This window comes from Cololabis saira, chromosome 18, assembly GCF_033807715.1.
Source record: "Cololabis saira isolate AMF1-May2022 chromosome 18, fColSai1.1, whole genome shotgun sequence".
In the NCBI taxonomy this organism is placed as follows: domain Eukaryota; kingdom Metazoa; phylum Chordata; class Actinopteri; order Beloniformes; family Belonidae; genus Cololabis; species Cololabis saira.
Genome location: NC_084604.1, coordinates 22,514,490 through 22,528,539, shown reverse-complemented (window position 1 = coordinate 22,528,539; position 14,050 = coordinate 22,514,490). Strand labels below are relative to the sequence as shown.

The 14,050-nt window shown below is 37.6% G+C and overlaps 1 protein-coding gene across 1 annotated transcript; it reads left to right on the top strand.

Annotated features, from left to right (window-relative positions):
- The first annotated feature begins 291 nt into the window (after positions 1 to 291).
- ostm1 (osteoclastogenesis associated transmembrane protein 1) lies at positions 292 to 10,396 on the top strand. The gene is made up of 6 exons (XM_061707505.1): positions 292 to 707; positions 3,287 to 3,401; positions 7,112 to 7,209; positions 7,286 to 7,396; positions 7,833 to 7,998; positions 9,594 to 10,396. Exons 1-6 carry the CDS (start codon positions 351 to 353, stop codon positions 9,647 to 9,649), a joined length of 903 nt encoding a protein of 300 aa, XP_061563489.1. The 5' UTR covers positions 292 to 350; the 3' UTR covers positions 9,650 to 10,396.
- Positions 10,397 to 14,050: the final 3,654 nt, after the last annotated feature.

The window sequence follows — 14,050 nt, the reverse complement described above, 5'->3', positions numbered from 1 at the left end:
AGCCGTATACATATATACATACATACACATACACATACATACATACATACATACATACATACATACATACATACATACATACATACATACATACATAAACATATTCATATTCTCCATACATTATAATACTCAATATACACCATGCAGCAATACATTATACTTTATACATTATGCATTTAACTAGAACCTTCCTTTGGCATATATCATATACTGGTCAACATCCCTTGACAACCCAGTCAAGATATCGGCGCTCTCGCGAGACTTCATTTCCTAGTCACATGATCCGGTCAGTCAAAACGAGGAAGTCATGAGTTGTTTACTGGAGTGACGGTCCACAGCAAAGTTCCATCATGTCGACCTGCAAATGCATTTTGTTTTTCGTACTTTTATCGAAAAGTATTGACAGTGTTGTGGGTAGCGACGTGGTGAATGTCACAGTTTCAGATTCAGCGGATAAACCATCGTCTCCTGCGGCCAACTCTCCTCTGTTTATCGACTCTGTCTTCCACCTCAGTCTGATGTCTTCGTTCCCAGAAGATCAGGAGATAAGCCAATACTGCAGCGAGATGCTCGGCTTATTTGGACAGCGATATGACGCCTGTCTAAAGTGTGTGATACCTGCTGCGAGACCGTTCAAAGTATGTGAGAAATGCTACTCCAGCTATGACAGCCTGGCTCAAATCTACATTAACATCTCATCGGACCAGGTAAAGGATCCATAATATCCATTTTGTTTTGCCTCTTCATTTGCCTTGAATCATGTTTAGGGAACTCGAGTGAGGAAGCCAGGCAGTGTTAAAGGCTGATTTATGGTTCCGCGTTACACCAACGCAGAGCCTACTCCGTAGTGTCTGCGTCGATTTAACGCAGGCCCATAAATCAGGCTTAATGCGCAGACAGTCACGAGGTTTGTGATGTGACTTTGGAGGATTTAGAGGAAACACGGCTTTGTCTCTGTCTGCAAAGCAGAGGTGTCAAAAGTATTCACATTCATTAGGTAGAAGCAGTACTGGAGTTGAGGGGGGATGAGGGGGGATGAGGGGGGATGGCATCCCCCCTTAAATAAAAACGGTCCAAATCATCCCCCCTGTAAAACTGCCATCCCCCCCTTTCCATCCCTTATGTCATTTCATCAATGAATGTGGTTTTACTGCTATTTCAACATTTAGAGTCATCACCAGAAAAATAACTTATTTGACAATTTTCACCTGTTTCAAGTACAATTTCACTTGAAATAAGTAGAAAAATCTGCCAGTGGGAAAATATTTATTTTCCTCATTACAAGCAAAAAAATCTTGTTCCACTGGCAGATTTTTCTACTTATTTTAAGTGAAAATCTACTTGAAACAGGTGAAAATTGTTTTTTTTCCAGTGATGAGTCTTGTTTTAAGTGTAATGAGATTTTTTTACTAAAATGAGACATTTTAACTAGAAATAAGACAAATATTCTTGTTAAGATTTTGAGTTTTTGCAGTGATCCATTTTACTTATCCTGTGAAGGACAGAGGAATATTGATAAGTTCAGAAAACTGTTTTTTATTGTTGTGTTTTGATGTATTTGATGTAAGCCCAGTGGATATTTAAAGCTTACAGAAGGCTGCATTTAACTGCTGCTATGTCATTCCTGCAGTATTTCTGCAGGTGTTTTGGTCAGTGCTATTATTTGTTATATATTATATTATTTGTAATCAGCACAAATTATCTGTCCCTATATGATAAAATCCACCATCCCCCCTGATTTTTTTTTTACAACTCGAGTACTGGGTAGAAGGTAGAAGTATAGATACTAGAGTTTAAAAATACTCCTGTTGAAGTATCAACTCAAGTTTTTTACTCAAGTAAAAGTATAAAAGTACTGGTTTCAAAACTACTTAAAGTATAAAAGTAAAAGTAATGTAAGGGGGAAAAAAGCCATTAAGGACAAAAGCCATTGAAAATGAATGCGTCTTAGTATAATGTAAATATATTAAAGAACCATATATGTGTACTATTGAGCATTAACATGTGTTTCAGAGAGCAGGAGATATGATGACTAGTTGCCTATAAGTATTGTAAATGTGCAAAAAGTCAAACTTCAGAGGCATGTTATCATTTATCCTAACCTTTATTGGAATGTACATCCAAGTTTAGTTGCAGGAATCTGAGGGCGACGGATGTAAGAACAAAACTGGACAAGAACATCTTTGCCACAACCACAACCAAATTCACTCTATCTGGATGGAGCAATTTAACTGGATAGTTTTGTTTTTAAAGGCCGAAATGAAATAGAGTAACGAGGCTGTTTTTAAAATGTAAGGAGTAAAAAGTACAGATAATTGTGTGAAAATGTAGGAGTAAAAGTAAAACGTCATCTGAAAAATAATTACTCCGGTGAAGTATAGATAAACAAAATTTCTACTTAAGTAAGGTAACAAAATATTTGTACTTCGTTACTTGACACCACTGTTTGTCTCTGTCTGCAAAGCGTCTCGATCAGAGATGTCAAAAGTATTCACATTCATTAGGTAGAAGGTAGTAGTATAGATACTAGAGTTTAAAAATACTCCTGTAGAAGTTGAAGTATCAACTCAAGTTTTTTACTCAATTAAAAGTATAAAAGTACTGGTTTCAAAACTACTTAAAGTATAAAAGTAAAAGTAATGTAAGGGGGAAAAAGCCATTAAGGACAAAAGCCATTGAAAATGAATGCATCTTAGTATAATGCAAATATATTAAAGAACCATATATGTGTACTATTGAGCATTAACATGTGTTTAAGAGAGCAGGAGATATGATGACTAGTTGCCTATAAGTATTGTAATGGTGCAAAAAGTCAAACTTCAGAGGCATGTTATCATTTATCCTAACCTTTATTGGAATGTACATCCAAGTTTAGTTGTAGGAATCTGAGGGAACGGATGTAAGAACCAAACTGGACAAGAACATCTGAAACAACCACAACCAAATTCACTCTATCCGGATGGAGCAATTTAACTGGATAGTTTTTTTTTTAAAGGCTGAAATGAAATAGAGTAACGAGGCTTTTTTTAAAATGTAAGGAGTAAAAGTAAAAAGTCATCTGAAAAATAATTACTCTAGTGAAGTATAGATAAACAAAATTTCTACTTAAGTAAGGTAACGAAGTATTTGTACTTCGTTACTTGACACCTCTGTTTGTCTCTGTCTGCAAAGCATCTCGATCCAGGTAAAACAGCTGATCTGCTCATTGAAATGGAAAAGAAAAAGCCTGAATATCTTCGCAACTAGAGGGTATTGAGTGGATGCTGATGTGCTGCTCTGTCCTCAGACGGGTCCCAGTAATGAGAGCTGCAGGGAGAGCCTTCTGCGCAGTGACCGACTCGTGCTGCTCAGCATGTTGTTCAGCAGTCTGAAAGAAGTCTGGAAAGCATCAGCCTGCGAGCGTAAGTCTACCACAGCCGACAAACAACATCTGATAAAGAGTAGGAGAACTACACATGTTCAAAAAGAGCAATGAATACTTTGTCTAGTAGGGAGGATATACAGTTTGATCCAGAACAATGACAGTTTTATGATTTTTTTATGTTTTGTTTTGCCCTTATACACCCCAGCAATGGATTTGAAATAAAACACATGTGGTCAAAGTGTAGACTGAAACATTTAAGAGGTTCATTAAACATGGGCTGCGTCCGAAATTGCATACTTCCACCCTGATGAGTATGCAAAAACAGTATGTGAGATTTTTTAGTGCGTCCGAAACATTAGTACGTACTCAATAGTATGCTCTATCTATACTCATTCCGGAGAAATGTATTAGTAAGCTATGTATTGATGGACACTAGTTAAGCAGAAACTTCCCACAATGCAATGCAGCGGTGTTGGGTTGCTAAGTGATACGTATATGTCATAAGTATAATAATATTATTATATAATATTCATATTATAATATTTGTATATAATAATATTATATAATGTCATCTTGTTTCGGCCAGGATAAACGGGAAATAGCGCTACTGCTGTGACACGTCACTTCTTCCCAACGGCAGGAAGTGACGTGTGTGCTCTGAGTAGTACGTCCGAATTAATGCATACTATTGATATTTAATCAAAAGTGTGCCGAACCTAAGTATACTTTTTAGTATATACTGTTTAGTATGGCATTTCGGACGCACCAATGGTATTTATCTTTTAAGAATTATGGCCATTTTAAGCAAAGTTCTTCGATTTTGTAGTTCTCAGATGTGCTTGGACAAAGTGACATCATTGTAAATATGACCATCATCTTCAATACTTGGATAAAATTCCTTTTCCATCAATGCCTGAATTCAAGAGCCCAAGGACTTCAGTAAAGTCTGAGTTACCGCTCAGGAAATGCTTGTCTGTCCTTTACTGCACCCGTTTTCAGTAGCTTGTTTGTGGGCCTTTCATTTGGGCCTTCAATTGTCTTCTGTAAATTAAAATTATGCTCTCTTAAGGCAAGGCAAGTTTATTTATATAGCACTCTAATTAAAATATTTTTATCCCGGTTTTTTCCCCCATTTTATCACCCAGTGACAGTCCCAGTCCCCGGTTGGCCAGAGGGGCTTGTATAGCCCAGGACTGTGTGCATGTTTTTGTGAGGGTAACTCCCATTAGCTACCCAAGGGAACACGGGGAGAACATGCAAACTCCACACAGAAAGGCCCTTTCGCCAACCCCACCCAGGGTGTCCCAGCGTCCCCGGCGGGAATCGAACCCAGGACCTTCTTGCTGTGGGCCGTGCCCCAATATATAGCACTCTTAAGATAAAATCTGACATCTTATTAGGCCATAGAAGAGTATTACACTTATTTACCTTTTTAAAAAGTCTTGAGTAGCTTTTTGCAGCACGTTTAGGGTCATTATCCATCTGCACTGTGATGGGCCACTCTGTCAGTTTTGTAACACTTGACTTAATGTGATCAGAGTATGGTCATATAAACTTCAGAATACATCTAACAATAATAATAATACTAATAACTCACATTTATATAGCGTCTTTCGCGAAACCCAAGGTCGCTCTGTCCACTTCTGTTAGCAGTCACATAGGCTAATCAATAAACACCAGTGAGTTCGTTTCATTGGGTCCATACATGCTGATGTCACGTCACTGCCTCCACCATGTTTGGCACATGATGTGGTCTGCTTTGGATAAGTATTTAGTTTCTTTATTCATGCTTTTTTTTATACCCATGGAAGGGTTCTTTTAAAGGTTTTCTTTAAAAATGTTACCAGGCTTTCCAGTTTTTTAATGCTTCAGTCACATCTCAATTAGTTTTATTTTAAATTTGTATAAAAAAAAAAATAATCCTAAAACTCTGTCATTGTCCAAATACTTCTGGACCCAACTGTACCAATAATTTTACAGCTGCAAATCAAACTATTCAAAACAAGTAACTCCTATGATTTACAACTGAGGAATGCAGGGAAGTCCTACTGTACCTCTCTGACATCATCACCAAAAACAGTCAAAATGCTCCGGCCTTATTTGCTACATTTGACAGGCTAACAAACCTTCCGGTGTCAGTGGCAACTGAATTTCATTTCAACATGACCTGCAATGACCTTGCCAAATCTTCACAAACAAAATCCAAAATATTAGAAAAGCAGTTGGTACATCAACAGTACAATATATGCACTGTGCCTACCCCAAATCTGTTTAAACACCATGACACAGTTTCATCCCACTAACAGCAAAGACCTGGAGGACATCTTATGTCCTCCTCTTGCTGTTTAGACATCCTCCTTTTTTTATTTCAAAAAGATCTAAAAGAATTTGGAGTCAGACCTCTTGCAAATTGTGAACTTTTATTAAAGTTCCAGAGCCAACTTTCTTCAGTTACACAAAAACAAAACTGAGGTAATTGTCTTTGGAGCCAAAGAGAAACGGACACAGGTTACCGCAGAGCTTCAATCTATACACCTAAAAACCACCAACCCGGCCAGAAATCTGTCATGATGGACTCTTAAGAATATACCAAGGTTAAAATATCTGATGTCTGATGTAGGACCTGGAAAAACATGTCCGTGCATTAACCTTTAGTAGGCTTAATTTTTGTAACAGCATCTTTACAGGTCTACCTAAAAATCTGTTAGATTGCAGCTCATTCAGAACCCTGCTGCTCGAATCCTTACTAAGACCAAAAAAGTGGACCACATCAATCCAGCTCGGAAGTCTTTACACTGGCTGGCCGTCCGTCAGAGGATACAGTAAGTTCTGATGCTGCTCTATAAAGCTCTGAATGGTCTAGGACCAAAATACATCAGTGGCCTCCTGTACCAGTATGAACCTTCCAGACCCCTCAGATCATCTGGATCTGTTTTTTTTTAATTTATTTCTATTATCAGTTCCTAGGGTCAGAACCTGGCATGGAGAAACTGCATTCGGCTTCTATGCTCCACATGTCTGGAACAACCTCCCAGAAAGCCCCAGATCAGCTGAAACACTCAGTTTACTTAAATCCAGGTTGAAGACTCACCTGTTCTCAGCTGCATTCGTATGAAGTTGCAAATCTGCACTGGTACTTTTAAGCTTAGTTCCAAAACTTGATCATACTTTAACTACTGATTTCAGTGTTCTTTCTTTCTTTCTTTCTTTCTTTCTTTCTTTCTTTCTTTCTTTCTTTCTTTCTTTCTTTCTTTCTTTCTTTACATTTTAAATCATGGTAAAGCACCGAGAGTGAGTCACCCTGTTGTTGAATTGTGCTATACAAATAAACTTGCCTTTGCCTAGCCCTAGCTTGTCTTCTGTAACTTTAGGCACCGACTCCTTATTTAAAGTTTAACTGCACCTAGTGATATTTCACCTCAGCATTATATTTTACATTTATATAGAAAAGTAAAATATATTATTATTTATATATCATATTATATATATTTTTATATATCATATTATATATTTTTATATATCGTGTTATATATATTTTTATATATCGTGTGTGTGTGTGTGTGTGTGTGTGTGTGTGTGTGTGTGTGTGTGTGTAAAAACGAAACACATTAATTGTGCTGGTATACTGGTTGTACATTTGACCAACTTTTTTTTGTACAGATTATCTATATTTTTAAATGGAAATCACACATCATGTAGCTTTCATTTGGTCACCTTAATTGTTTTTTCTTCATTGTTTTTGTGCAGAGTGCATCATTAAAGACTACAAGGGTCTGACCAATGACACGCTGTACTTTTTGACCTTTTTCAATCAAACTCTCACCTGTTTCGAGAAGAACAAAGAGGTATGCTATTCGAATAATGATCTTGCTGTGTGTGGATTTTATTTTCAGGAATTAACTTTGAGTGTCTTCCTCATAGGGTAACCACACAGAACTGTGCAAGAACTGTAAGGGCACATACAGGGGTCTCAACGAACTGTACAGCCTAATGGAGAAGAACCACACGCTGTGTATGGACATAGAGGATGCGGTATGTATGTTTGCAGCAAAGACGCTTGGAAGCTCATTTTCCATACATGTTGGATGGAACAGCATCTTTAGATTTTCCACAAATGAACACTGTTGCCCCTTAAACACAACACATCCAAGAAGGGACATTTGTGCATTGAAAAACCAGAAAGATTGAGGAAACTGTCATGAGTTGTACTGTATTAACATGTGTTTTTGAAATAACGTCTTCCTTTCTGCACTCGGACATTGACATCATAACATACAGGAACATAGTTTCATGGCATTTCATGGAACTCTGAAAGTGGAGTGGCAAAGTAATTCTTAAAAATGAATGTAGGCTGTTTGTAGCGGATGTACGGAGCGATGAGGCAGAAAGCTAAGTGGTTGATTTAATGGATGTCCTGTGACTGTGATCAGCTGAAGTTTATGTCCATTGTATCATTTCCTTGTTTCAGATGAATGTGACCCGAAAACTGTGGAGTAAGAGCTTCAATTGTTCCTTCCCCCGTGAGGAGACGGTGCCTGTCATTGCCGTGTCCAGCTTCATGCTCTTTCTGCCCATCATCTTCTACTTGAGCAACTTCCTTCACTCTGAACAAAAGAAACGCAAGCTCATACACCGTAAGTAACCAGCTTAATTCACCCATTGTCACATGCGGAGAAGGTTTTTTGACAAGGTTTTTAGGGGTTTGGGGTTTTGTAGAGCAATTTCGGTGAGGGGGGGGGTTGACTCTGAGATTAAGGTTTGGCTCTGGATAATAAACAAAGTTTAAGGATTTTGTGCGTGCGTGCGTGCGTGCGTGCGTGCGTGCGTGCGTGCGTGCGTGCGTGCGTGCGTGCGTGCGTGCGTGCGTGCGTGCGTGCGTGTGTGTGTGCGTGCGCTCAACACCCAAAATAACAATGTGTCATATTTCTAGAACTCAAAAATGCATCATGAAATACCATAATATCTACATATCTAAACTCCAGATAAAAAGAAAAAAACAAAGCTTGATTTCAGGTAGATTTGAAGTAATGCCTTTGCTTCCTGAACTTTTAAATGCCTGAGTGATAATGAAGCAAATGCTAATTAAAAATGTTCATACTAAAAATGTTTGTCACAATTAACACTGAGACTTAAACCTCTCTCTAGGAAAATGTCACCCCTCTGAAACTCCTTTGTATTTGTCAAATGTATCTATCTGTTCAGTGAAAATAAACCTCTGTAAGGTACAGATTCAGGCCATCTCTATCGCTACCATGGTAACTTGGGTCCTTTCAGACAACTACCTTCATTTTATCTGGACTTCGTGGTATCACAAATCAAAGTAGATGTTACCCTTAAGCATCCCTGCTGAGAAAAAAATCTGCAAAAAATGTCCTTCAAATACATGCACTCTTGAAATGATTCCTTCAAAACTACAATTTTACACAATTGTATGGGGAGTGTGGTGCACAAATAGTTTTTTTTTTAAATAATTATTTTTGAGAGCATTATTTCTAGTGTGTATATTCTATATTCCAAGTCTCCAAGATGTGTATATCTGCATCAGTCCTGTATGCAGCGTGTACGGCATGATATATATACATCATTGACCAGTCAAAATAGAAAAGAGGAACCCACAGCTCTTCAGATTTAAAAAGAAAAACAACAAAACAATCCATCACGATGCAAAGGTGCAAGTAGAACCTTGCCTACGCTGCTGGGAAAATGTTTTGCAGACTGATGAAACAGAAATTGGCAGGGAAGAATACTCAATACTGCTTATGGTGTAAAAAGTGCACGACTCAAGAACATCAAAACATCCTCCAAGTGGAGTGGCATGGTGGAGGGAGCATCATCATTTGGACTTGCTTCCCTGCATCAGGGCCTGAACCGAATGATGAATCTCCAAGTCTCCTGAAATGTCCTGCAGGACAGTCTGCCAGTTCAAGCTGAGTAGAAGTGGGGTGATGCGGCAGGACAATGACCCTAAGTGTCATGTGATGCTTAAACACTTGATGGGTTTGTTCAATAAAGACACAAGAAGATATTGTTAGGATAATTTATTTGTAACAAGCTGACATACGGTTTTTGTTGTTTATCATTGTGGGTTATGAAGCTACACTTCATAAATACATTCATGTAGAAAACCAGTTAATTCTAAGGAGTTTACATACTTTTTGATAGTAAATAACTGGATCAGTGATTGTTTTTAAGTGTCTCACCTTAGTAATGTCATGTCTTGTCTTTACAGCCAAGCGAGCAAAGTCGTACACGAGCCTGATGAACATTCAGGACAAACAGAGTTGAGGCGACAGCGACTGGGAGTCCGTTTGTCATATTGCTGCCTCACTCCGTATTCAGCAGCTGTTTTCTTTTTGCCCAACAGTATTCAGAGGACTCCATGGATCACAATATATTGAACTGGAAGTGAAATGCACTCGTTTTTATAAATGCACTAAAGAGACTTTGGGCACATTAAAATACTTTCGTTTGCATTTCTTTCATGTATTTTTTTCCCCCTTTTAATATAGTAATTTGTGAATATTAAGACTTACTGAGGGTTTTGGGGAACATGTGCGTGTGTGCGTGCGTGTGCGTGTGTGTGTGTACCTGTATGTGCGTGCCTGTATGTACTCCATTTATGGGTGGAGAGAAGGGTTTTCTGTTTCTAATGTAAGTCCAGAAAAGGCTGCAAAAAGGAAGCACTTGATGTCCATTAGTGGCGACATGTATCTGCTGTAAGGAGGCGGGGGTGGGGTGGTGCACATTGGTGTGATGGGAAGTAAATAAAGACATAACACACAATGTACAAGCTCTCCGAAGTACCACACAGATGTTACCTGTTTTCTAGTCAGTGTTTTTTTTTGTGGTTGCATAAAGCTTTTAATGTGCTTTTTTGTCATTTTTCCACTGATGTTTAATTTAATTTGTCAAAGGTTTCTGACTGAGTTCTTTGGGAGTGATAAGTATGGAGTTGATGAATGTGCTTTGTAATAATGCAAACCTTGATGATGAAATCATAAATTCAAATAAAAAAGATATCCAAATCCTGAACACGTACATAGTTGTGCCTTAATTTAAGTGCAAACAAATGTAATCACTGATGATTCGAACACCCACAAAATTGTGAAAAAATGGGTATGATTCTGTAGAGAGAATTAATGTATGAGCTTATAAATATGTTTTCAAACATCATCTGAATAGAAATTATCTGTCCCTCCAGAAATTCAAGTTAAGTCTCTTTTTTTGCAAAAGAGACTTAAGAGAAAGAGAAAAGACTGCACCCTCCATGTGTTGGCCTAGACATGCTGCTTCCACCAAATGTTTCTAAAAATGGCATTGATGAGATTAGATTTGTCATTTGTGCACATGTGTGAAAACATCAGATATTCACAGGTTTTGGTAATGGTCTTCTTTGGGAATTTCCTGCTTATTTCAGCAAAAGAAATGCTAAACGACGTTTTATACTAATAGCACACAGTAGTAAAATATAAAACTATAGCCTGCCAGCTGTGCTGACTAGACACCTATTAAATACTTTTAATTTAAAAAAAAGAAATATAAATGAATACATGTTGCATACATGCATATTACAAAATAAGCCAATATATCTGTTGAACAAATTAAATAAACCCCTCAATTTCAACATTTATACTAATTTCAATAATTTTGATCAAATTGCAACTTGATGAAAAAATGAAATATTGGTATATTCTGTTATGGAAACTTTATAAGCTTAAGCAGAATTGTATCAGTTAGTTGTATCTTAATTCGAGCCTCAGGTTTAGATTAACCTCCATATTAATGCATCTGCAGTACGTATTATGCAGTAAGTATAATAGGCCCTGTTTTCAAAATACAGTATCTCAAAACAAGTGAATATTTTACATAATACGTTTTGATTCCTCTACATGACTTTAATTTGCTGTAAGCTTGAACTCATATTGAACAGTTAACTGACAGCTGAGCTCTTGTGTTCATTTTAAAGCTGTTTCTTTGCACAGGAGTGCTCCTTGTTCTCAGGCTACTTGTGTTTCTTACTGTGGAGGCTTATTCTTCGTTATTAGCAGCTAATCTAAATGTGGGATAAAGATACTTGGCCAGAAAATGTCAGCAACACATCCGTTAAACTCCTGTGGCTTTTTGGTCTTTTGGAGCGCTGCCGCCGCTGGCCAGCATCGGCCCTGGGGGCATTACAGACACATAGGGTCACATGACCCCGCTGTGGAGCTGCAGAGAGACAGCCCGGACCCCTCATTGCTGCTCTTGGAGCTGGGGGGTTGAGAGAGCTGAGGAAAAGCTACCAGTCACACTGGACCGGAGCCTGCCACGTGATCGAGGTGACTGATGGAAAAGCTCAGATGGATTCAGAGAATTAGGCGAAAGTTAAAGGTGGAAAAAGTAGTTAGATCCTTAAACTTCATCATAAGAATGCAGGAATGAATTAAGCAACTATCCTGCCTTGTGTCACAATTGACATTTAAAATACAATATATGGCCAAGTTACACTTAGATGCTGCTTAATGGATGAAATTAACGTGAGAAGTCAACCAATTATCCACCAAACAGGTAAAGAAAAAAGAACCATGCTGTAGTGATAAAACTGCATGGCAGTTTATTCATAGTCAAATATTCTCTTTGTTTTTCTTCTGCCTGCACGTTAAAGCTCTTTTCTTACCTTGCAAAGCCCCAAGTTTCATTTGTAAAGTGTGATGTAGAACAGCAGGTTTACAGCAGGTAGAGACAAGGAAAGAAGCTGTCTTTTTTTTTGTATGTTCCCTGAAATAAAGAGATCTAATAATTATGCACTGAGTGCACAATTGAACCAATATGCCACAACTTAAGGGAAGGTACATTTCTGAAAATTAGCTGTCTATGGAGACTATTTTTCTAAACTGTCTATAGAGATTCCTGACTTATTCATTTGTAAAAAAAGGTTAAGTATTTTCCCTCACAGTTATTTACATGTACATGCATTTCATACACACTTTTTGCACAGTTTAAAAATATAAAAAATGTGAGACATATCAATGATAAAGATAAACACAATAAAAGTTTGATATGGTGGCCTGATAAGAATGTTGCAAATGTGATATTGCACATTAGGATGTAGATATTATTTTGCATTTGAAAGAGGTTTTCTGCTGTGTTTATTCAGTGTGATGATGGCTGCAGGTAAGCTGTTAGTTTTGGTTCTAACGGCTCTGTACCTCCTGCAACCTGGTAGGAAGTTGAACCAGAGAGAAGCTGGGTGTGTTGGGTCTTCGATGATGCCTCTCGGTCGCTCTGTTGGGGCAGGGGGAGTGAAACAGGTATCTTAAGGAAGAGAAAGGGTGCATGCAGCACCTTCTGTGCTGCATGCAGTTCCTGTAAGTTTGAGTTTTTAACCAAACGTGGAAAAATCATACAAGAGATGCATTAATATTCAAAGCATTGTATTTCAATGATTTAAAATGTGTGGAGGGGATCTTTTACTTTTGGTTTTGTTAAGTTGTTAAATCAAAGCAAAAATCTAATAATAATAACATAATGTAAGCTATCCTGATCTGCAAAATAACCCCAATCACCAGGTAAAGTGTGTACTGACAGATGAGCTTTGGCAGAGTGGAACTAACTTCAGTACTTTCCACTGCAGACTACAATCAAGGGTTCATAAAAGGACTCGGTGTCGTTTCATTACATTATGGTTACATAGTAAGTGCTTTCATTGAAAAGCATCTTACAAATGAAGAACACACGCTCTGAATGAACTGAAATCAGAAAAAGAAGACCATCTTTGTGCCTTGGAAACAGTTAATGGCTTTTAGATGTGTGTGCAGATACATTTGCACTAATAAATACATTTTAACTGAGTGCATTACTGCTAATTTACACCTCGGATCAACATATTAAAATGGATTAGCAGCAACACAGATCTACCAGGGAGCACTGGGGCGTATAAAGTGCCCTCCACGTCTATCATGGGAGCAAAGCAAGGCAGGGCAAGTTTATTTGTGTCGCACATTTCAGCAACAAGGCAACAAGGCTTCACATAATGAAAACATGAAAAATAAAAAAAAAATAACAAATGTTACAGAGATACAGTGCAGTGACATAATAAAGAAAAGTTGTAGTCCTGAAACTGGTAGTACTGAAATTAACATTGTTTAAATTTAAATTCAGAATGGTTTCAATAATTCAGTCATAGGCAACTGTTTACAAATGAGTTTCTACCCTTCATTTAAAAGAACTGAGGGTTTCAGCATTCTTGCAGTTTTCTGGAAGCTTGTTCCAGATCTGTGGAGCATAAAAGCTGAATGCTGCTCCTCCAAGTTTTGTTGTGATTCTGGGGATTTAGGATTTAGAGTATTTAGAATCTACACCAACTGTCAAACAGGGAGTTTTTATTCATAACATTACACCCTGTTGCAAAATTAATTCTACTGTGTTTTTACAGGCTGAATTTTACTAGATGCTTTTGAAAGTAAATGTTGACATCTTTTGTTGCATCTTTTAAAACAAGAAACCTTTTCATTTTAACAGATGGATTAAAAGCCATCCTCTCCGTTCCATTCATTTACAACAACCTACAAATAAGTAAATAAAATAATCAAATACATAAAACAATCCCCCACTAATTATAGTCCAATACCATGCAAAAAGATTGTACACCTAATCCACTTACAAGGAGCTTTGATTTAGAAACACCATAAGAACGACTTCTCTGTG

Coding starts and splice junctions, on each gene's coding strand:
- ostm1 (XM_061707505.1), top strand. CDS start 351: ATGTCGACCTGCAAATGCATTTTGTTTTTCGTACTTTTATCGAAAAGT. Junction 708..3,286: donor TTAACATCTCATCGGACCAG/GTAAAGGATCCA, acceptor CTCTGTCCTCAG/ACGGGTCCCAGTAATGAGAG. Junction 7,397..7,832: donor GTATGGACATAGAGGATGCG/GTATGTATGTTT, acceptor TCCTTGTTTCAG/ATGAATGTGACCCGAAAACT.